Source organism: Electrona antarctica (genome assembly GCF_951216825.1).
Source record: "Electrona antarctica genome assembly, chromosome: 18".
In the NCBI taxonomy this organism is placed as follows: domain Eukaryota; kingdom Metazoa; phylum Chordata; class Actinopteri; order Myctophiformes; family Myctophidae; genus Electrona; species Electrona antarctica.
In genome coordinates this window covers 11,584,853-11,609,291 of record NC_136799.1, presented here as the reverse complement: position 1 = coordinate 11,609,291, position 24,439 = coordinate 11,584,853, and the positions used below count along the sequence as shown (strand labels likewise).

General features: G+C 45.1%; 2 protein-coding genes across 6 annotated transcripts in view; one reads left to right on the top strand and one right to left on the bottom strand.

Moving 5' to 3' along the window:
* Positions 1-24,439, top strand: part of ralgapa2 (Ral GTPase activating protein catalytic subunit alpha 2) — a 233,553-nt gene that overhangs the window by 64,363 nt on the left and 144,751 nt on the right. For all 5 annotated transcript variants that reach the window (XM_079527212.1, XM_079527209.1, XM_079527208.1 and 2 more), the window contains exons 4-11: positions 4,787-4,844; positions 8,779-8,822; positions 10,600-10,780; positions 12,356-12,471; positions 14,001-14,139; positions 17,730-17,938; positions 18,492-18,749; positions 22,411-22,620. In XM_079527212.1, coding sequence (XP_079383338.1) covers positions 4,787-4,844; positions 8,779-8,822; positions 10,600-10,780; positions 12,356-12,471; positions 14,001-14,139; positions 17,730-17,938; positions 18,492-18,749; positions 22,411-22,620 — 1,215 coding nt within the window. The remainder of the gene's footprint in view (positions 1-4,786; positions 4,845-8,778; positions 8,823-10,599; positions 10,781-12,355; positions 12,472-14,000; positions 14,140-17,729; positions 17,939-18,491; positions 18,750-22,410; positions 22,621-24,439) is intronic.
* LOC306942607 (DNA excision repair protein ERCC-8-like) lies at positions 15,910-17,064 on the bottom strand (the record flags this gene model as incomplete). Its single annotated transcript, XM_079528614.1, has 1 exon — positions 15,910-17,064. The coding sequence occupies one exon, from the start codon at positions 17,062-17,064 to the stop codon at positions 15,910-15,912; it is 1,155 nt and encodes a 384-aa protein (XP_079384740.1).

Here is a 24,439-nt window from a genome sequence, read left to right as displayed (position 1 = left end):
AAGTCAGCTTGTGTGGTACCTGGCCTTACTACAGTCATGACCTGAAGTCAGCTTGTGTGGTACCTGGCCCTACTACAGTCATGACCTGAAGTCAGCTTGTGTGGTACCTGGCCCTACTACAGTCATGACCTGAAGTCAGCTTGTGTGGTACCTTACTACAGTCATGACCTGAAGTCAGCTTGTGTGGTACCTGGCCTTACTACAGTCATGCAAGTGTTAATCAGTGACATGGCTTGACCCAAAAAAGATAACAAATCTAGTCAATTGCAAAAACAAATTAATTAATAATAAATAATGCAGACCAAACTGGTCTGCATTATTTATTCAGTCATTTTTTTTTTTATTATTGTTCATTATACCTACATAAGATGTGTAGCTGGAATGTTTTACACTGTTTATGGTGCTAGTATCCTAAAACTTGAATCGTCGTAAGACAAGCTCATGCCAAAAGAAACAGCCGATCTACAAGCTCACGCAAGCTCGTATATGGTGCCGTTTTCGGGCTGTATAAAGTAAACATGAGGCTGATGTGAGGATGAGGAGGATGCAAATGGTTCTCATTCACAACACGATTGTGATTCAGAGGAAACAATCACTATTTTGACTTTTCGTCGAGCGACCGTCCATTATTATAAACTTTGTATTCAAGATAAGAAGAGTACAGCTGCTTGAGCAGCACCCCCATCTGTTTTCCGTCCTTGATCTTTTTTCCTTAAAGTCGTGCCGTGCGTTCGGAAATCGCCCGCAGCTCCCGAATCTGCACCGCAGCCGCACGCCACCACGTTTATAACCACCGCATGCAGCAGCTCTGGGATTTTGAGATTGTTGTTGCACCGACCGCGGCTGTCAGAATCATCCTGAAGTCACATCAAAGCCAGCAGCAGCAGCAGCCAGCATCGCTCTGCGTCTGTCTGTCTGTCGGTCTGTTAAAGCCCGGTCTATACTTCGTTGTGCATCGTGTCACGTAGCGGGAAAATAGCCGATCTACAAGCTCACGGCGTGGCACGTTTGCGACGCGCCGTGACCTTGTGGATCGGCTATTTTCCGCTGCGAGACACCGGCACAAGTATAAACCCAAGCGCGTCGGTGCGGTCGGAAAGCCCTTGCGGACCACCTCTAAAGGAGGAGTGTATTCTGCAGCATGTTCGGTGGTACTGCGGCTGGAAATCTAAGTGTGGATCATGTAAATGTGTTTGGGGGGCCTCGGCGGCGGCCCAGCTACGGTAATGCCCCTATCTCTATGCCTGGAGTACAGCTCCAGATTAACCCATTTTGGGCGGGAACCCCTTTTGGTGTTTTAAAGCATTATGTTATACTTTAGCTATTGACAAATAGCAGATCTACAAGCTCATAGCGCGGCACCGAGTGCCGCGCTATGAACTTGTAGGTCTGCTATTTTTGAAAAAATCATGAAAATGTGCCTCAAATCTTTGAATATATATTCTTTCAGAGTTTCTGTTTTTAACTCAAATCTTTACTTCCGAGGGGTCTCTGCCTCCTGGAACAACATATTTTCATATGGGTGGTCGGCGGCATATTACATATCATTTTTGTGCTCCTTGACATGAAATATTGAGAACCACTGATATAAAATACATTTTAAAAAGACATTTTTTAAATTTCGACGTCAGGCCTGAATGGATTAAGAAGTAACTCCGCCAACCTCCCCGTCCGTCTATATAGACGCCGCTCAGACTCGGCGGTAAATTCCCCCGCCGGCGCTGCATGTGGCGGACGCGCCGTCTCCACGGGGAGTCTACCCTGAGCCCAAGCCTCTCTTCTTCTTCTTCCTTCTCAAACCACCCCCCCCCCCCCCCCCCCCCCCCCCTCAACACTTCTCTGCTTCCCCCGCCAGTGCTATGGAAGGAAAGGGGCGAGAGACACAAAGGTGTTATTGCAGCACACAAATACGTGCGCGCGCACGCACACGCCGAGAGAGAGGCTTATTGGCAGGAACCCCCCTGCTGTGTTACCACCTAGAATAATGTATCTATACGGCTCCAGAGAGAGAGAGAGAGAGAGAGAGACATGGGAAGAGGAGAGAGAGAGAGGGGTGGATATACAGAGAGCGGTATAGATGTATTAACCCATTTAGGCCTGACGTCGAAATTAAAAAAACGTTCGCTCTGAAAGATTATATATTCAAATATTTGTGCCGCATTTTTACGATTTAAAAAAAATAGCAGACCTACAAGCTCGTAGCGCGCCACTCGGTGGCGCGCTATGAGCTTGTAGATCTGCTATTTTTCAATAGCTAAAGTATAACATAATGCTTAGTTAAAACACCAAAAGGGGTTCCCGCCCAGAATGGGTTAATCCTGGCTGGGATCAGTGGCGAGGTGCGGCGGCGAGCGGCTCATCACGTCTCCGGATCAGAGCGGAGTCACGCAGGACAGACACCGTTCCTCCTCCTCCCATAACCCATTTAGGCCTGATGACCATTCTACAAAGGCCTTCTAAATCCTGACAGTTTTCTGAAAAACCTACTATTATGTTTCTATGTCAGTGGTTCTCAAACATTTTCATGTAAAGGACCCCCGAAAATATGTGTAATTGGCCGCCGACCCCCATCTGAAAATATGTTGTTCCAGGGACCCCCCAGAAGCAAAGATTTTGAGTTAAAAACGTTCGCTCTGAAATTCGTGCCACATTTTCACGACTTTTCAAAAATAGCAGACCTACAAGTTCATAGCGTGGCACTCGGTGCGGGAACCAATAGGGGTTCCCGCCAAGAACGGGATAAGCGATGTCTGTCTTCTCCTCTATGTGCTACTGTGTCTGAGTGACAGGGATTTAACAACTCAGGAGGACAAGCAAGGGAGGGGTGGGGGGGTGGGGGGGATGGGTGGATAGTGTTGACAGATCGAGCCGTCGTCGCCGCCGCCGCCGCACTCCAAACAGGAGATGAGTTCTGGACCACAGTGGCTCTCAGCATAATGTGGTGTGGTTACTCCCTCTTCTCCCAGACCACTAAGCCAGACACCATGCTCCCTCTGGCTTTGGAGACGTGCCCTGCATGCGCACGTGTGTGTGTGTGTGTGTGTGTGTGTGTGTGTGTGTGTGTGTGTGTGTGTGTGGAACCTCTCTCTCTGTCTGTCTGTCTCTCTATCTCCATCTCTCTCTGTCTCACTGGCTTGTTTCCCGCTCTCTCTCACTCTCTTTCTCTCGCTTGCTCGCTCACACTTCTACAGTCAATTCCCTTCACATCTTTGGCCCGGTGAGGACTTAATCTTCACGGCTCTCTCTCCCTCGCACGCACACTATCTCTCTCGTTCTCCTTTGTGTTTTCTCTGTCCCCATGTTTTTTTTCTCCCTCTCTGTCTCTCTCTCTCTCTCTCTCTCTCTCTCTCTCTCTGCGAGGGAGACGAGTATTTTGTCACACTGCTGATGCTGCCGCAGCCGGCCAGAGGCGGTTCTCTCTCTCTCTCGACAGTCGGGGTCAGCGCTTCACACGCGCAGAGAGCAGAGAGAGCGGGCGGGCTTGACCTCCAAATTGCAATCATGGAGTCTTATTGGGTCAATGATGAGGGTCTGATGAGCCTGAGAGACAAGTGGAGCATCAAACGCATTACCCATTAACCACACACACACACACACACACACACACACACACACACACACACACACACACACTACTGACCATCCCCTCGGCTGTCTCATCTGTCCAGAGGGTATAGCGGTTAACGTTAGCCCGTCCATCCCTCACTGCTGGAATAATGATAGGCTGCTGAAAGGTCAGCGCCGCTCTAATTGAGTTGTGGGCCGCCGGGCGGCGAGGTGATGACATTTCTCTGTGGCACCCCCCGTATCACTGAGGGCCGCACACGCACGCACACACACACGCACACACACACACACACACACACACACACACACACAGACATACACGCCCGCCCGCCCACATCGGAGGGGAAGAAGAACCCGGGTTGTTTTAGCTGAACAGAAGTGTGTGATTGAGCTTAACCCATTTTGGGCGGGAACCCCTTTTGGTGTTAGCATTATGTTATGCTTTAGCTATTGAAAAATAGCAGATCTACAAGCTCATACGAGCTAGGTCTGCTATTTTTTTTAAATCGTGAAAATGCGGCACAAATCTTTGAATATATATTCTTTCAGAAAATATTTGTTTTATTTCGACGTCAGGCCTAAATGGGTTAATTTATTCATACTCCGTACTGTACGACGGTGTCTCTTCTTGCTGACGAGAAATTAACTTCAAGCTTCCAACGTTATTTATGAAGAGCTGTTCTTGTTGGAAAGCCGCTCCATTGTGTGATGGAATATAAATGAAAGACATACTTTTTTTCCCATAAATCTCTGAAAAAGAGGCATCTGAGCGTGCGCACAATTCCAAACATTGCATAGAAATACACAGAACACTGACACACTTTTATACTGTCTAAGAACTCCTTGCGTCAGAACGACAGGATTTAGGTTCAAATTCGGAGTCTCTCTTGAACCTGGCGTCCCTGTTTTGGGCGATGTAATTCTAGGTGGGAAAAAATGACTACAATAACCGATTCCACAATCTCGCACGCTGTGAGCCTGTAGATTGTATTATATTTTACTTTATTATTCATCATATGATGATCAAGTATACTTACTGTAGGGCTTAAGTGGTTAAGCTTCACCGCTCCTCTCGTTTTCCTAACGCTCTCCTTGTCTCTGATCTCGACTCTGTTATAGTCATCATTACCTCATGGCTTCTTCATCACTTCTTGGGTTTCTCAGTTTCTTTATATGAACTTATTCGCATCTCTTCTTTTTGTTTTTCTTCTTTGTCCAGAAAATTCTACAACTACTACCAGAGAAAATCTACAGTCGATGGCAGTTCCACAGTATAGGTATGTATGTACTATGTACACAGTATACAGTTCCACAGTATAGGTATGTACTATGTACACAGTATACAGTTCCACAGTATAGGTATGTACAGTACTATATACACAGTATACAGTTCCACAGTATAGGTATGTACACAGTATACAGTTCCACAGTATAGGTATGTACTATGTACACAGTGTACAGTTCCACAGTATAGGTATGTACTATGTACACAGTATAGGTATGTACTATGTACACAGTGTACAGTTCCACAGTATAGGTATGTACTATGTACACAGTGTACAGTTCCACAGTATAGGTATGTACTATGTACACAGTATAGGTATGTACTATGTACACAGTATAGGTATGTACACAGTATACAGTTCCACAGTATAGGTATGTACTATGTACACAGTATACCCCACAGTATAGGTATGTACTATGTACACAGTATACAGTTCCACAGTATAGGTATGTACTATGTACACAGTATACCCCACAGTATAGGTATGTACTATGTACACAGTATACCCCACAGTATAGGTATGTACTATGTACACAGTATACCCCACAGTATAGGTATGTACTATGTACACAGTATACAGTTCCACAGTATAGGTATGTACTATGTACACAGTATAGGTATGTACACAGTATACCCCACAGTATAGGTATGTACTATGTACACAGTATACAGTTCCACAGTATAGGTATGTACTATGTACACAGTGTACAGTTCCACAGTATAGGTATGTACACAGTATACAGTTCCACAGTATAGGTATGTACTATGTACACAGTATACCCCACAGTATAGGTATGTACTATGTACACAGTATACAGTTCCACAGTATAGGTATGTACTATGTACACAGTATACCCCACAGTATAGGTATGTACTATGTACACAGTATACCCCACATCTATGTACACAGTATACCCCACATCTATGTACACAGTATACCCCACATCTATGTACACAGTATACCCCACATCTATGTACACAGTATACCCCACTTCTCAACTAATTGAAGGTGCAAATTTGCCTCTGTCGGGTGGAAACCTCATATGTCCAAAACTGTTGCTTTTTGAGGGGCCAGCCCCTCCTATATTCAGCTATTAGTGTAGATTTCCGTACAAACATTCAATTCCCATTGACAATGAATGGAAATTTGTATGTCATAGTGTCTGAGCAAATCGGCTTAGTGTCTATTTTTGTCCTACACAAACATTAAATTCCCATTGACAATGAATGGAGAATTTTACGTCATAGTGTCTGAGAACATCAGCATAGTGATAAGAGCGCCCCTCACTTCACACGGGTGTGATTTTCTTTTTTAGGATTCAAATTCAGAAGCATCAAAAGTAGCAGATCTACAACCTCGAAACACGACACGCGCTTCTTGCTTGTGGATGTGCAACTTTGCGTTAATTTACGGGAAAAAAACCCAGTTAGAATACATAAGAGGTTTCTGGCCGACAGCAACGGTTTGTAGGTTCTTTGTCTCCCTCTCCCGACAGAGAGGTTCTTTGTCTCCCTCTCCCGACTGAGAGAGGTCATTTTGCAACAATGTCCAAACTACAATGAATCGCCTGGCACATCGAGTGTAGCCTGCCTAATAAGCCAGACCGAATCAGCCGTTGGCAAAAAAAAATGTGCCTGCCGGCGGATTACGGTCTGGAGAGGCTCAATTGTACGCCCATTTCCTACACCAGAGAACTGGTGTGGCCAATCGGGACACAGTATGCAATATGGGCGGGCTTTGGTACAGTGACGTTCAATGCTTGAGACCTTTGACTGACAGTAGCTCTGACCAATTGCGTCAAAGATAAAATGTTTGAACCCGCCCCCCGGTAAACAAGATCCATACACAGCATCTCCAGACTCAAATACCACACGACGGTGTGATTTGAGTCTGGCTTATTAGCCAGGCTACATCTAGTGTCCAATCAGGTGCTCTGTCTGCTTCAAATATCTTTATTGACAGTGTCAACCTGATACCAGGGTCTACATTTCTCAATGGAAGTGTACGGTAGCCCACCCCCCAACCACTGCAGATGCACTACCGTAGCTACAGTATATTGTATTCAAATACTCTACTATACAGATTAGTTAACATTTTTAATGTATTCATTAAAAAATATTAATGATACCTACCCATTAAGTCCTGTGTCTGTGTGCTAAGTGCAAGTAATGCAAGGCCAAGTCTATTCCCCTCAATGCAACTTCTGAAATCAAGTGAAGAAAAGCAGATTCTCTCTCCGCTATCATGCTCGAGCTATCCGCCGTTGAGGAGAAAATAATTACTCTTGGAAGGGGGAAGTAAATGAAAATGCAAATGAGTACTTCATTTGAAATGCAAATTAGTAATTGAATTATGCTGCCGCGGTTTCAGTCCCACGCGTGCGGAAAGACCCTCGCAAGAAGCATATAACCTCAATTATTATCCGTCGTGTTCGTCAGGCGTTTTCGCAGCAAAAGTCGCCTCGGCTCAGATCGCGCGCACGGTTCTGACCCTCCCCTCGGGTCTTGTCACTCCGAGTAGAAGGGGGTCTTAACCCCCTTCTAGATAGTTTTAGTCATCTGAAATGTATATATGTATAGACTAAATGCATAGACTAAATATACAGTTGATTTAGTCGATTAACATCTATTTTGGCAGGCTGTGGTGCTGTCATAATTCCTGATTATTTACGATGCCTAATTAGCTGTCTGTATGTCCGCTTGAGCACGTAAACGTCCGCTTGAGCACGGAATGTCGGTGACGTCACATTGTTGACATCATCAGATGCCATCGATGAAAAGCACCGCTCACTTCACACAAGTGTGATTTTAACTCTTTATGTGCTAATACATATAATAATAAATATAATTGAAAGCTGAAGCGGGAAGTAATTGAGCACAATGGCTAAGAAGATAACAGATAATTGCGGTCCTACTGGACTACGGCGCTCTTAGAATAAACGTTCACACCTCAGCTCAAATGTAAAAAGTCTGTAACCCTGAGTTACAGCTAACTCCTGCAGACAACTTTCAGACAAACTCCCATCTCGGACACATTGGCAGCTTCTCCAGCCAAGCCTTTTTCTGACAGCTTGTCAATGACTCACGACAGATGTCCTCATCAGAGCACCTTTACCGAAAGACAATTCTCGACGAGATTATAGACAACACACCACAACAGCCATGGTTGAACAGTCCGGTCAACGGCTCCTTAAAGTAACGACTTGACAGGCTTTTAACCCAAACTATTACTTGACTGAAGACAATTGATCTTTGCGTCTACCTCTGCCTGGACTATTTCCAATCTCTTCTCTCGGAAGAAGTGTTGGAGAATCAATTTATTTGTCCTTCATTTAAGAAGCACAGAACATCATTGATTCGACCTGATGAGAGCAGAGCGAGAGCCCGCCTCACGCACGCACGCACGCACACACACACACACACACACACACACACACACACACACACACACACACGTGCACACACACACACACACACACACACACACGTGCACACACGCACCACCCAAGTCATTTAGCAATCAGAGCGTTGTCTCATTTGATTATGGCCAACTAAACTAAAAACGGCTGGGATTTATGGCCGCACGTCGCTGCCGATTGATTTCCATTTTCATCAGGCCAACAACGAGCAGCGCTGCTTCCGTTCCGCTCGTTGTCTCGGCGTCCGTCCGTCCGTCCGTCAAGGTTGACAACATACCTCGGTGGACGTGGCGAGCGTCCATGTCCCTCACAGTGTGTCCTCGGTGGACGTGGCGAGCGTCCATGTCCCTCAGTGTGTCCTCGGTGGACGTGGCGAGCGTCCATGTCCCTCACAGTGTGTCCACTTTGCAGCAGGTGGAGGGAGCGGCGTGGCATGAATGTACTTTCAAGGTTTGTAAAGAAAGTCTTTGACAATGGCTTCTTTCTTCTCTCTCTCTCTCTCTCCAGGTTCCATTCTGAAAAAGGTTTTGCACACTGGCAACTCATTCAAGGTGAGAGGTATTTCACTTCCCACACACAAAGGAATGTGTCCTTTCCTTTTCTCCAGCTACAGTACCACCATAGGCCTTCAGACACCAGTACTTCACACAGCTACAGTACCACCATAGGCCTTCAGACACCAGTACTTCACACAGCTACAGTACCACCACACGCCTTCAGACACCAGTACTTCACACAGCTACAGTACCACCATAGGCCTTCAGACACCAGTACTTCACACAGCTACAGTACCACCATAGGCCTTCAGACACCAGTACTTCACACAGCTACAGTACCACCATAGGCCTTCAGACACCAGTACTTCACACATGAAGTACTGTTTCTCCAGCTACAGTACCACCATAGGCCTTCAGACACCAGTACTTCACACAGCTACAGTACCACCATAGGCCTTCAGACACCAGTACTTCACACAGCTACAGTACCACCATAGGCCTTCAGACACCAGTACTTCACACAGCTACAGTACCACCATAGGCCTTCAGACACCAGTACTTCACACATGAAGTACTGTTTCTCCAGCTACAGTACCACCATAGGCCTTCAGACACCAGTACTTCACACAGCTACAGTACCACCATAGGCCTTCAGACACCAGTACTTCACACAGCTACAGTACCACCATAGGCCTTCAGACACCAGTACTTCACACATGAAGTACTGTTTCTCCAGCTACAGTACCACCATAGGCCTTCAGACACCAGTACTTCACACAGCTACAGTACCACCATACGCCTTCAGACACCAGTACTTCACACAGCTACAGTACCACCACACGCCTTCAGACACCAGTACTTCACACATGAAGTACTGGTGTCCAGCTACAGTACCACCATACGCCTTCAGACACCAGTACTTCACACATGAAGTACTGTCACCTCATAAACACCATGGCATTTGTTGCATTTATGTCCCCACACGTCTCATATCTGCCATTGACAATGAAAGGAGACATTTGGTCAAATGTCCGCCAAATATGACGTAAATTTAATCACATAAATTCAGTTGTTCATGAGATGTCTGATGATGATGTATAATGATAAGAGCGCCCCTCACTTCACACGGGTGTGATTTTTTACATTATTATAAATACATTAAATATATTAACACTTGTGATGCTGCCAGAGAGTTCTTCAGAATAAAGGCACTAGAGTGCCGAGCAGATGGGCACTCTGAAAAGCCCCGCCTTCTATTTCCCCCCCAAAACCGGAGGTGAAATCTTCCATTACTACCTCGCACTGTCAAGTCTGATCTCTCTTTTAGACGCGTTAATATTCCAAACGAGATGCTTGGTTAAGTCAGAAATTAGGACAGAACATTGGCGTTCTGATCAAAACCATGGAGAGCACAGTAGATTCAGAGATAATAGCAAGATTTGCTGGCCATTTGACAAAGAAGTGAACGGCTGAGCGCATGTGCAAAACATGTCCGGGAGCTCTGAACAAGGCGTTGCCCAGCAACGGGAGCTGTCAAAATCATCTGTTTTATATCATTAAAAAGGACATGTGTATACATGTCCAAGGCACATCCCGGTTTTAATTGAGAAGACGTGTATACACATCCTTAGCACAATAAGTGTTAACATTACATTATGATAAAACGTGTAGTGGTTTGCCAATAATGTGGAGTCACTGGTCTACACACCAGAGGTTCCCAAAGTTTCCTTGCAAAGGACCCCCAAGGCTGCTGGCCTTTTGTGCCTGCACAAAATGGTCAAACAAATGAAATAGTATTTTAATCAATCCTCTGTCCTTGTGGCCTGTGCAGATCCGCTGCGAGGGGATCCGTCTCTTCCTGCTATGGCTACAGGCGTTGAGGGACAACTGTGCGGAGGAGCAGTTCCTCATCTTTGCTTGTCTGGTGCCAGGCTTCCCTGCCGTGCCCTCGTCCAGAGGGCCGTGCACGCTGGACACCATCATCTATAACCCCTTCTCCAACCCTCCTGATGGTTAGTACTAACATGCTGTATAGTATACTGCCGTGCCCTCGACCAGAGGGCCGTGCACGCTGGACACCATCATCTATAACCCCTTCTCCAACCCTCCTGATGGTTAGTACTAACATGCTGTATAGTATACTATACACTAGTGATGCGCCGAATATTCGGCCGCAGAAAATATTCGGCAGAAAATATTCGGCAGAAAATATTCGGCAGAAAATGGCTAAAAATGCATTTTCGGCCTATTCGGTTTCGGCCCGAATAGGCAGAAAATATATCACCAAATAGTGTATGCAATTAATACATTCAAAAGAGCTGAATAAATGTTTTATGGACCCATAATAGTGATTATTATTTAAGTTAAGTTTTGCCATAACCATTTATTTTGCCATAAATCAGGTAGCTTTAAGGTACGGCCATGACAGCAATGGTAGGAAAAAAGATATATATAAATCATATTCGGATATTCGGTATTCGGTTTTCAGCCAACTGTTTCCTATATTCGGTATTCGGTTTCAGCCAAGAATTTCCCTTTCGGTGCATCCCTACTATACACGCATCATATACAGTAGTACATGCTGGATACACACCTACAGTAGTTAGTAGTACATACTGGACACGTCTATAACCCCTTCTCCAACCCTCCTGACGGTTAGTACTAACATGCTGTATAGTATACTATACACGCATCATATACAGTAGTACATACTGGACACCATCATCTATAACCCCTTCTCCAACCCTCCTGATGGTTAGTACTAACATGCTGTATAGTATACTATACACGCATCATATACAGTAGTACATACTGGATACACACCTACAGTAGTTAGTAGTACATACTGGTCACCATCATCTATAACAGGGGTTCTCAACGTTTTTGGCCGGGGACCCCCGAAAATGCTTTGGCAACGTCTCGGGACCCCCGCCCCGCCCCCCCCCCGACCCCCAATATAAATTGACTGCTACAATAACCTTAAACCATTTTGGGCGGGAACCCCTTTTGGTGTTTTAAGCATTGTTATAATTTAGCTATTTAAAAATAGCAGATCTACAAGCTCATAGCGCGCCACCGAGTGGCGCGCTACGAGCTTGTAGGTCTGCTATTTTTGAAAAATCGTGAAATTCTTTTTTTTTTTTTTTTTTTTTTTAATAATTTGGGGACCCCCTAAAATAATTTGGCGACCCCCCGAGGGGTCGCGACCCACGGGTTGAGAACCCCTGATCTATAACCCCTTCTCCAACCCTCCTGATGGTTAGTACTAACATGCTGTGTATACTATAGAGGGTATGCACGTTCATAAAGTGAATGGCAGATCGAGTGGCAAAGTTAATTTAATGTTCTTTAAAGTCGTTTAATGCAATCAGATTGGACTTTTCTGTTTGGATGTATGGGCTGTCAAGGCCAGAAAGTAGTTTTTTGCCACTCGGTAGGCGTTTCCGCATAACTTCCGGGCATGATTATGATGTCACACGCATGACCTCTATACACACATCATATATAACTCCTTCTCTAATGTGTGTGTGTGTGTGTGTGTGTGTGTGTGTGTGTGTGTGTCTGTGTCTGTGTCTGTGTCTGAGCAGCCAAGGTGGTTCCTGAAGAGATCACCCCGCTGGTCCCGGCGGTGGTGGGGGAGAAGGTGGCAGATGACCAGACCTGCTACATCCTCCAGACCATGCTCAAGTTCATGGTCATCCAGGTAAAAAAAAAACACACCCGTGTGAAGTGAGGGCCACTCTTATCATCATACATCGTCATGACGTAATATGTTGTGATTCTCCTTTTATTGTCAATTCTTCATTCATTGTCAATGGGAATTTAATGTTTGTGTAGGACGAAAATCAACACTAATAGCTGAATATACAGTAGGAAGGGCTAGTGCCCCTCAAAAACGAATTCTGCAATGATAGACCCCCCCCTGGGTGACTCTCGTCTCCAACTAAAGTATATGAGGTTCAAGTGGTTTATCAGGGTTCTTATGGTGATGAAAACCCCCAGGGGAGACAGACAGTCACTTTGAGACATGCAATATCCATGACCTTTCAAAAGTGAATAACTTAGTAAAGGTTTTATGAAAAGTCCCGGCGCTCTGGCTGATTCTTGCATCCACTCTGCATTAAATGTCATTAATAAAACCAAATCATTTGAAAGATGATCTTGTAAGTTTACTGCAGGGGGCTGTATTTCTGTGGTGTGAAATTCACGCAGGATTCTCATGTTCTCGCCTCAAGTTAGATCCAGTGTTAAAAAACACGTCATTTTCAGTAGCACCTGACGGAATAGTTGTCTTATAGCCATAATTATGTTAAAGGTTATGAAGTCATTGAAAAACGATGACGCATGAACCCTGATTTCTTTTTTTTTTAAAGTAATTTTTTGTGGTTTTTGCCTTTATTGATAGGGTACAGTAATTAGACAGGAAAGGGGGAGAGAGATGGGTGGAAGACATGCGGCAAAGGCAGACGGGCTTGGGACTCGAACCCACAACACGTCGTCAGGCAGGATTACTGGCCTAGGTGCCTGGACCGCTCAGCCGCGGCCCAGGCCATGAACCCTGATTTTAAGGCAAACCTACAACTGCTTCTAATGAGCATTGAACCCTGCAACAATAGTCTCTATGACTGATTCCAGTCATTTGGATTCTATGGAAGCATGTTGCGCAGCAAAGATAGCGTATCTACAGGCTCTCAATGTGAATATTTTTAAGATTTGAGCATTTGAAATGGTCAAACTATCAATATATGTTTAGAGGCATTTTCTAGGATATTTCATAAAAAAACTAAGGTTAAAGCCTCAATCTGTTTCTTCACATGGCTGGCAGTATGTAGATATAAAACAACCACAGGAACAATATTACTAAAACATCATTATGATACTGTACGTGTTGTGTTAAAATCATAAAATAGGACTTTTTTTCGGTCGTGAGATTTTATTTCACTTTAACCCATTTTGGGCGGGAACCCCTTTTGGTGTTAGCATTATGTTATGCTTTAGCTATTGAAAAATAGCAGATCTACAAGCTCATAGCGCGCCACCGAGTGGCGCGCTACGAGCTTGTAGGTCTGCTATTTTTGAAAAATCGAAGAACGACTGACATAGAAACATAGCTGTCAGGATGTAGAAGACATTTTTTATTTAAAAATGGGTTAATCCATGAACACCACAAAGGAGCCGTCGTCCCCAGAGATGTGACCTTCTCCTGGTGATTGTTCTGTCGTCTCCCTCCAGGCGTCCAGTTTAGAATGGAAGAACAAGGAGAACCAGGACTCGGGCTTCAGGTTCCTCTTCAGCCTGTTCAAGAAGTACTACCTTCCACACCTCTTCCCATCCTTCACCAAGCTCACCAACCTCTACAAGCCTTTATTAGGTAAAGAGAGAGTGCGTGTGCATGTTGTGCATGTGCGTGTTGTGCATGTGCGTGTTGTGCATGTGCGTGTAGGCATTGTTTCCTTTATCCGGGATTGTTGTCTGCTGTGTATGACGAAGTATGTCAACTGTATTGTATGTAACAATGTTCTGTTGTGTCTCGGCACTTTGTAACTGGCCGTTTTCCCAATTGTCTCGACTGCATCAGCAGTGTTTATGTCCTTTTGTACACGGCATTCTTGTACTTATGGTTTTTGTGGACACAGATATTTGAAATGTGTGTATCGGTATTTATTAGGTATAAAGACTGCAGGTGTGTTGGTGTTTGGCTTGCGTTGCTGGAATGCCGTCGTGACTCGTAACATTACCAAGGCCAGCTGGGGGTGCATTTTGAACTTGAGACTTTGTCCTTTGAGGTCTAGAATCTTAGATAGTTTTCTCTGAAACACATATAACTGTATCTGTTCAAATACAGCGTGAGTCCTATTGAAAGGTCCATATTGGACGGCTTTTGTCACGGTTACCAGTTAGTTCTAGTGTTAATTTATAGTAATATTTTAGTCATATATACCGGTAGCTACTTCATAGCTGTACTTAGCTACTTTAGCTATACTTTAACACTTTAATTGCCCGGAACTATTTAATCCATTACATTCATGCGCCCAGTCGATTTATAAACACGGACGCCTTTTCCGGACGGACCGGCCGGAAGTTCATGATGTTGTGTAGCAGCTAACAATAGCCACAGCACTTTAGAATCGATCGACAACAACGGGAGACAAGAATAAATCTATCGAGACTAGCGACTGGACCGCGGAGCGCCGTCTAACACAGGATCTTTTTTTCAGAAAAAGACGGGATGATTTAGATCGCGATTTATGAACGTTTTAAGATTTTCGTTTTCATCAGCTAAACAGAGGAGGGAGTTTTTTGATGACGTCTCAGTCTTGCGCGTCACCGAGGAGAGCCCAGCAGGCGCGCCTGGGCTATACAGCCAGGCGATCTGTTCTCGTATCAATAAACTTCGTCTTTAGGACAATACTTCGTCCTGAGCGTCGGGCGTTACTAATAGAAAGGACAAAGAACTTCGTCCTGGGCGATTAATCTGTTAATACTTATTAACAAAAAATCACACCCATGTGAACCGAGTGGTGCAAGGTCTTATATAGTCTGATCAGCTATGTCAGTGACGTCACACACTAACCATAGTAACCATGCTCACCTTTGCACGGACACGTATGGGTACAGGTACACAAACATACAGACAAAGCTGGTTGTTGGAGTGGTTTGCACCACTCAAAAATATCACTTACCTTACATCACTTAGTACAAACACTGTTAATGCCTAATTTATACTTAGTTTATACTGTGGAAATAACACAAAAAAATCGTCACATTGAATACTCAGGACCTGAATGGAAACAAGACCGCAAGGAAATTTTTCGGTGATTTCCTTTTAGACTAAGTGTTTGACTGTACTCTTTACGGTTTACATTTCAACTATTCAATCTATCAATCAAACCCCCATGCGTCTTCAAAGGCAGGCACCTGCACAATGTGCGGGGGTGGGTAGAAACCTCATATGTCCAAAACAGCAAAAGTTGCAGATCTACAAGCTCAAAACGCTTGTGGATCTGCTGCTACATTTGATGCTTTTGTGTGACGCTCGGCTGTAGTATGATCAAGTAGGGGCGTTTATTTCCGAGAAAACATGAAATGTTAGAATATGGAGACGGGAGGTTTCTGGCTGGACAATACGGGGAAAACAACACTAGTCTTCATCACTGCTCCACGAGTCTTTAAAGGCAGGATTCTCTTCGGCGTCTGGTCGGTGGAGGAGCGGGACCCAGGCCAATATGTTGCAGTCTCTCCCTCCGCTGTACAGCTCCTGGTAGTCGGGGTGGAACTGGCAGCAGTCCACGTTGCCGTAGTGCCCTCTCAGCACCGCGACCAGCTGCCCCGTATGCATGGCGTAGACCGCCACCGAGCTGCCGCACGGCACAAACACAAACTCGCTGCTGCTGCAGCCGCCGGACACGGCAAACTTCAACCCTTTCCTACGACTCTTGTTGGACACTTCCCCGTAGTTCACCGGCGCGTTCTCTCCCGTGGCGCTGTTCCACAGTCGCATGCGGTTGTCCGTTCCCGTGGAGAGGAGGAAGAGGCCGTCGCCGCTGAAACACAGGCCGTTCACTCTGCCGTCGTGGGCTGATGTGTTTGCCGCTGCTGCTTTGGATTTGTCCCCGTTGTGCTGGTCGAGTGTGAACAGACTGCCGCCGGCTCGCCGCACGTCCCACACCCTCACCCCGCTGTCGGCGCTGGCAGTCGCCAATACGTACTCGTGCCTGGGCGACCAGCGCACGGACAGGACCTCTGCCCCGTGGCCCTGAAGCACGTGAGCGAGCGAGCCCGACTTCAGGTCACACAGTTGCACCTTGGAGTCTTTGGTGCCGACCGCGATGAGGCTGTGTTTCCTGGCGACGGGAGACATGTGATGGCAGAAGATGTTTCCTTGGAAGCGGAAGACCTCGGCGGGCTTCAGTGTCTCCGTATCCCACACCTTCATGGTGTTGTCGAAGGAGCTCGAGACGAACATGCCCGTGTCGTGAGGATACCACTGGACCGTCTCCACGCTGAACGCGTGGCCGTACCTGCTCGACTTGCCTACGGTGCAGACGGCCTTGCAGGTGTACTGGGGCGTCGCGCCATGGTTCTCCAGGTCGTACACGGCTATCACGCCGTCCGTTCCTCCAGATAGCATGTATCTGCCTTCTGTCGTGTCAATGTCGAGGCTGTTGACGCCGCTGTCGTGGATTCTTTGCATGTCCCTGTCGGCGCTCAGTTCCAGGCTGAGAATCCTCCTGGTTGATTCTGCACGTCTCAGACGCCGGGAGTCAGCCTGTCGTCCTGACTGAAAACCCAACATTACTTCTGCCTACATAAAACTGGGAATAGTATTATTATGTTAAACACACAATCACAAATCACAACTGTTTTTAAAGGTCATCGAAACTCAAATGTAAATAATATGTTTTGTTTAAGCTGCTGAGCCAAAAATGCACCTTCGAAACAGTCCCACAATTCTTGGGCTTGAACCATCTGTGGGTGTCGACATCAAAGGCATAGAGCACAATGCACGAATGACTCCCTTGTGTATGGACACCCCGGATGTCGGTGATAGGTTCTGTCAACCTAAGAACCCCATCCTTTTCTCATGGAGTTCTATTGTGCTTATATTGAGTTCAGAGGCACAAACATCTTGCAAAACTCCACCAATCCGTATAGCCGCTGGGGTCAGGTTGGCCAATTAGGGAAACCGATTCCCTAATATGGTAGTGTCATTCCCAGACCTTTTCTCATCTCTGAGGAGAAAAGTCTGGTAGCGACGTAATGTGAGAGAATGCGTAGTATGTACTTCCCTCTCGAAACTAACTTATTTTGACCAATCAGACTTGACTTAACAGGCTGGCCAAGTCCGAGGTGAGATCCATATGGATATGGGATCCATGCCGACATGCCGTTGTTACACCCCGTCTGCTGCTTCTGATTCTCTCTCTCTCTCCGTCCCTCTCTGCCTGTCTCTCTCTTCAGATCTTCCTCATCACAGACCCAAACCCCTGTATGTCCCCGTGACGAGGAACAATGAGAGCACGTTCTGCACCAGGGATCAGTACCTGGCTCCTCGCGTGGCATTCATCACCTGGCTGGTCACCTTCTTCCTGGAGAAGAAGTACGTCAGCGCCGCCTCCCTGGCGCCCGGCGCGAAGAACGGCACCGAGGTCCTCCCTAAACTCATCCAGGTGGGTGCTTCCGTTATGCTCCCTAAACTCATCCAGGTGGGTGCTTCCGCTATGCAAAGATAATTTTGATTAACGATATTAACTTAAAATGCCACTCTTGTTATCTACTTGAAACCCCAGCTTCCCTATTCTAGAGGGAACGTTTGCCAAAAACAGCCAATCTACAACCTTGTAGATCTGCTATTTTTGGCAAATCGATTTGTGTAGAGATAAGAATAATAGTATAGTACCATATGCGTTCTTTACAGATCTGAATTTGTAGCTCAACTAAAGCTAAAAAAGCTCAGACAATTTTGCGATAAATTTAAATCTACGCCATATGATTATTGTGAGCATTCTTGTTGATTATTGTGATATTTTTGCTCGATAATAACAATTATCGTCCCATCATCCCTACGTGTGTGTGTGTGTGTGTGTGTGTGTGTGTGTGTGTGTGTGTGTGTGTGTGTGTGTGTGTGTGTGTGTGTGTGTGTGTGTGTGTGTGTGTGTGTGTGTGTGTGTGTGTGTGTGTGTGTGTGTGTGTGTGTGTGTGTGTGTGTGTGTGTGCGCGCAGACTGTCACTGCAGGCAGTAGCAGTCAGGAGAAAGAGAAGGAGAAGGCCTCGTCGTGGCCGGAGGCCAGCGAGCCCAACGGGCCGACAGGAGAGCCAGAGAAGAACCACTCTAACAGCAGCACGCTGTCGGACCGGCGGCCCAGCGACTCGTCCCTGTGCAGCATCGAGGAGGAGCATCGCTGTGTGTACGACATGGTGCACAGCATCCTGCTGTCCACGCGGGACAACGTCAACTTTGTCAACGAGGTCTTCCACCAGGTTAGCACCTGCACAGTGCACTGGTTCTCAACCAGTGGTCCTTAGGTCTTCCACCAGGTTAGCACCTGCACAGTGCACTGGTTCTCAACCAGTGCTCCTTAGGTCTTCCACCAGGTTAGCACCTGCACAGTGCACTGGTTCTCAACCAGTGGTCCTTGAGGGGGTCCCAGGTGGTAACCAGCTAAATGATGGAGACCTGGTAACCAAATGGATGGATATTTCTTTAACTCTTGAGAGTGTCAAAATGAAACCAATGGACCATGTGGTTTCATTTGACACTCTCAAGAGTTAAATTAGTGTTAAAAATCTGCTTTACATAATTTACAAGAAGTCTATACAATTAGAGACCGTAGAAGAATTGTTATTTTGATCTACGTTTGCCTGTTGGCTCTCCTAATGGTACCAACATGATCAATTCAGCATGGAATTGTGGACAATGTCGTATCCAACGACAACAAAACATTGTTTTGTTTTGGGTCTGAGAGGCTAAATGTCATTAATGGTGGTCCGTGGCTTACATGCAGAATACATAAACGGTTGAAAACCACTGTTTTAGTGCATTTTTTGCTATATTCAGCTATTTGTGTAGATTTTCATCTTGCACAAACATTAAATGAATGGAGGATTTACAATTAACTTATACATTAATTAACGGATTTGTATTAACCTGATTCTATAAATGCCTTCTAAACCAGCTGTTCTAAAACTGACACGTGTGCCAAGGGCCCACAAATTGATCGATATATATGGCCGCGGACCCCCATCTTGACACAGATGCTTTGCCAGTTTTAATGGTTTCATTAAAGTCTTAATCTGTTTGAGGATGTGGTTGAAGCACGTTGCATTGACAGTGGTTTTAATGTTAGCTTTGTGTTTGGAGAAGACTGCAATGTCAAACCTAGTACTGTATCGCCCTCTGGTGGCCGTTTGTTGGAACTGCAGGAAGGGGTCATGATGTTTGCGAACACACCAGACCCTGCATGTTGAAGTTAATTTTAACAGTTAAAGTGAGTGTAAACAAGGCTATGGTTCTGTGATTTTCTTTAGACACACATTTACATGTGAAGCCATGCATGTGCTTCGGTTGGCTAATGTCCTTGAGCTTCGTCTACAGCAGTGGTTCTCAAAGTGGGGTCCGGGGACCCCCGGGGGTCCTTGAGGGAGTTCCAGGGGGTCCCCAGCTAAATGGTAGTTTGGAACCAAATGGACCCTTATGGATCTGTAACTCTGAGAGTGTACAAATGGAACCAAATTGACCCTGACGGGTCCATTTGGTTCCATTTGTACACTCTCAGAGTTAAATTAACATTGATTTTACAATATAAATTAGGGTCCCATTAAATGTGGGTCCGTAGACTAATGCATGTCAAACTGAGGGTCCTTGAAATTAAACGTGTTGAGAATCACTGCTAGAGCCGTACAAATCTTCTCTCATGGGGGTCCCTGGCATATCTTTTGTAATGGGGGGTCTGCGGTCTAATTAGTGTTAATTTGGGGGTCCCTGGAATATCTTTTGTAATGGGGGGGGTCTGCGGTCTAATTAGTGTTAATTTGGGGGTCCTTGACATGAAAAGGTTTGGGAACCACTGGCCTGCAGGCCACAGCACAACTACATGTGTGTTTACATTCTTCATTCTATGGCTTCTGGTAGCAGTAACTTTGACTGCAAGTGCCAGCAGAGACAAAGAGATAAGATAACACACAACAGCAAGTTGTGTCTTGCAGCCTGCCAAACATTGTCTCCAGAATTGATATATGTGACTAAATTTGACTGAGGGACTGTCATTGGATTTTTTTTGAATTTTTGTTTTTTCATGTCATATGAAAGCAGGGAATCATAGCTTCAAATTGACATATTGGTTCAGTTTGACCCACCAGTTTTGGAGATATGGCTTATAGAGTAATGTCTTGCAGAAAACAGCGAGTTGAGAAAACAAGCTTGAAAGGTTCACTTCTGTAGTCTCTATAACATTACACCTAGCTTCACGTTTAAGCATTTATTTCATATTTACATGTCGATTTCAGCTCTGACACTTATTTCAGACATGCTCTAGTATGTGAAGAGTCTGCCTGTGCTATTAACTAATTTTGGAGAAAAAAAAGAAAAAAAACGTTTTTCTCCTCTGGTGAAAAGCTGTAATTTGCGCGATGGCAGTCTCTCAGTCAAATCTGGTCACATATCATCTCTTGTCAGGTGGAAACCTCATATGACCGAAAACTCTTACCTTTCAGGATTCAAATGTAAAAGTACCAAATGTCGACAAGCTTGAAGATCTGCTATTCTTAACACTTTTATGTGACGCTGTGGTATGATCAAGTAGGGCGTTAATTCACGAAAAAAACACAAAAGTTAAAGGGACATTTCACAGCTGGAAGAAACTGCAGTCACTCAATGTTAACCCATTTTTACCTGAGATCAGATTCTAAAAATGTCTTCTACATCCTGACAGTTTTCTGAAAAGGCTATGTTTCTATGTCAGCTTGTAGATCTGCTATTTTCCAATAGCTAAAGCATATCATAACACCAAAAGGGGTTCCCGCCCCAAAATGGGTTAATAGTATTTGAAGTAGATAACAGTAGCACAATTTGAAATTTGCACCCTATGGCCAGAAAAATAATGAAGTCTGTGTGTTTGCTGGATTGCTGAATTCCTACAATGCCCATAATGCTTTAGTGCACTTCCCCTCCTTGTGGAGAGGGGGGAGGCTGCATGGAGGTGTGACTTTGTAGTCCAGGAAGGAAGTGAGAGCACATTTTCATGACAGATTTTTTGGTCATGACTATGACTTTTTTAGATACTTTTGGTATCTAAAAAAACATATTACACACATAAAAACCCCAGGAAAGTGTTTCTTGTATTATGTATTATGATATACTTTAGCTATTGAAAAATAGCAGATCTACAAGCTCATAGCGCGCCACCGAGTGGCGCGCTACGAGCTTGTTGGTCTGCTATTTTTTTTAAATCGTGAAAATGTGGCACAAATCTTTGAATATATATTCTTTCAGAGCGAACGTTTTTTTTATTTCGACGTCAGGCCTAAATGGGTTAAACATCATTAAAATAAGCTCTGGTTGCAAAATAAAGAAAAGGGGTGAAGTTGTCCTTTAGGGGTTCTGCCCGAAAGCAACAATATTCTATGACAGTGATTCCCAAAGTGTGGTCCGGGGACCCCCAGGGGTCCTTGACGGAGTTCCAGGGGGTCCCCAGCTAAATGATAGTTTGGAACCAAATGGACCCTTATGGGTCTGTAATTCTGAGAGTGTACAAATGGAACCAAATGGACCTGTTAAGAGTTAAATTAACATTGCATTTACAATATAAATTGTGGGTCCCAGAGATAGAAATGTCATTGAATGGGGGTCCGTAGACTAATGCATGTCAAACTGGGGGTCCTTGAAAATAAAATGGTTGAGAATCACTGCTAGAGCCGTGAAAATCTTCTCTCTTATGGGGTGGGCCCTGGCATATATTTTCTAATGGGGGTCCGTGGGCTGATAAGTGTCAATTTGGGGGTCCTTGACATCACATTGCACACAAGCACATTGGGTTGCACTTGCTGTATGAAATGTGCTATACAAATAAAGTTTTGATTGATTGATTGATTGATCATTCTCATTCCAATCCCCCCCCCCCCCCAACTCCTCCCCCACCCCCAGGCCTTCCTGCTGCCTTCGTGTGAGGCCTCGGCGACCCGGAAGGTGATCAAAGTGTACAGGAAGTGGATTCTGCAGGACAAGCCCACGTTCATGTCCGAGCCCGAGAAGGGCAGTCGGGAGGAGGAGGAAGAGGAGGAGGAGGTGGTGGTGGTGGTGGTCGGAGGTCAACCACTGCTGACCACCACCGAGGCCGACAGCACGCACGCACAGGTGACTGCATGCACGCACGCACGCACGCACACACACACACACACACACACACACACACACACACAGCACAGGCATCGTTTGGGGTTCTAGCATTCACATTTACAATTTAACAATTTAGGCATTTAGCAGATGATCTTAAACCAGAGCGACTGTAAGTGACAATAAGCAAAGTAAACACGAAGTAATTCATCAAATGCATAGAAATTGTACTATGAGCAAGTTCAATCAGGAAACTCAGTGCAGTTGCTGCCGGCCTTCATCACGTTCTCATTCACATGATTCACTTCATCCAATCACACTCATTCACATGATTCACTTCATCCAATCACGTTCTCATTCATAAGATCCACTTCGGTAAACCAAGTACCGATCATCAGTCTAATTAACAGTTCTACTGCTTATCACGCTTTACCCGCATTTTAATCAAATATTCTACGCTGCCGAGATTGTTTTATTACCTTTAGAGCATACGCTGAAGTATTTGGGCTTTTGATCCGTGAAAATCCGGCGAAAAATGGCGTTGTAGTCCAGACAAACCCCCCGTTCACTTGCATTGGCCTCAATTTCCCAGAAGCCCTAGCAGCCCAACGCATGGGTTGATTTCCGGTTTCGTCATCATAACATGAAGGTCTCTTCACCAGGTCCGCGGCAAAGACGGAGTTTCTTTTTAATTATTCAAATACGGCGAATTAAACACATAAAACAAAGAGACAGGGAGAGACATGCAGCAAAGGTCGTCATGAACTGGACTCAAACATGTGACGCATCTGGCCAGAGCCTATATGTGGCATGCGCCTGGACCACTAGGCCAGCGGGCACCCACATTATTAACTTTAAAGTTTCATTTTTTTATGGATTGTAATGTACAGCTGAATGACACGTGGGACATTAACCCATTCTTGACGGGAAACCGTCAAGAATGGGTGTTTTAAGCATTCGTTTTAAGCACCGTGTTTTAAGCATTCTTTTATACTTCAGCTATTGAAAAATTGCAGATCTACAAGCTCATAGCGCTGCACCGAGTGCCGCACTACAAGCTTGTAGGTCTGCTATTTTTGAAAAATTGTGAAAATGTGGCGCAAATTTCAAATGTATATTCTTTCAGAGTGAACGTTTTTAACTCATAACTTTGCTTCTGGGGCGGTCCCTGGAACAACATATTTTCAGATGGGGGTCGGCGGCCAATTACATATAATTGTTGGGGTCCTTGACGTGAAATATTGAGCACCACTGATATACTGTAGGGTGTGTAGGATGGGTGACAAATTCCAAATGTACTTTGTCAATTAATTTAGCTTTCTCTCTCCATTCTGTCATAAACTATAGTAAAACCAAAACAGGGCGGCGGTGGCTCAGGGGGTAGAGTGGCTGAATGGTAACTGCAAGGTTGCCAGTTCGAACCCGGGCTCCCCCAGAGTTGGTGTCGAAGTGTCCTTGCACTATATATTTCTAAAACTATGAAACATTTCAAAGATTTCTTTTCAGGCAAACATGTCCACCGTAAAATGAACCTAAAAAAGTTCCAGCATGTGTCTCCACAGTAAGCTGAATTATAAAATGTGTGAATGGAGTTTCTAGGTGAAAGTGCTTTTTTGACGTGCCAATATCTGCCATTGAGCCCCATTATACATTTCTCAAATTTGAAAGCACTATATATTTCTAAAACTATGAAACATTTCAAAGATTCCATTTCAGGCAAACATGTCCATCGTAAGATGAACCTAAATAGGTTTGAATGGGGTTTCTATAGGTGTAAGTATGTAGGACTAGTAGCATGCCAAAGTTTGTGCTATTGCCATTGAGAATGCATTGGGCGTTT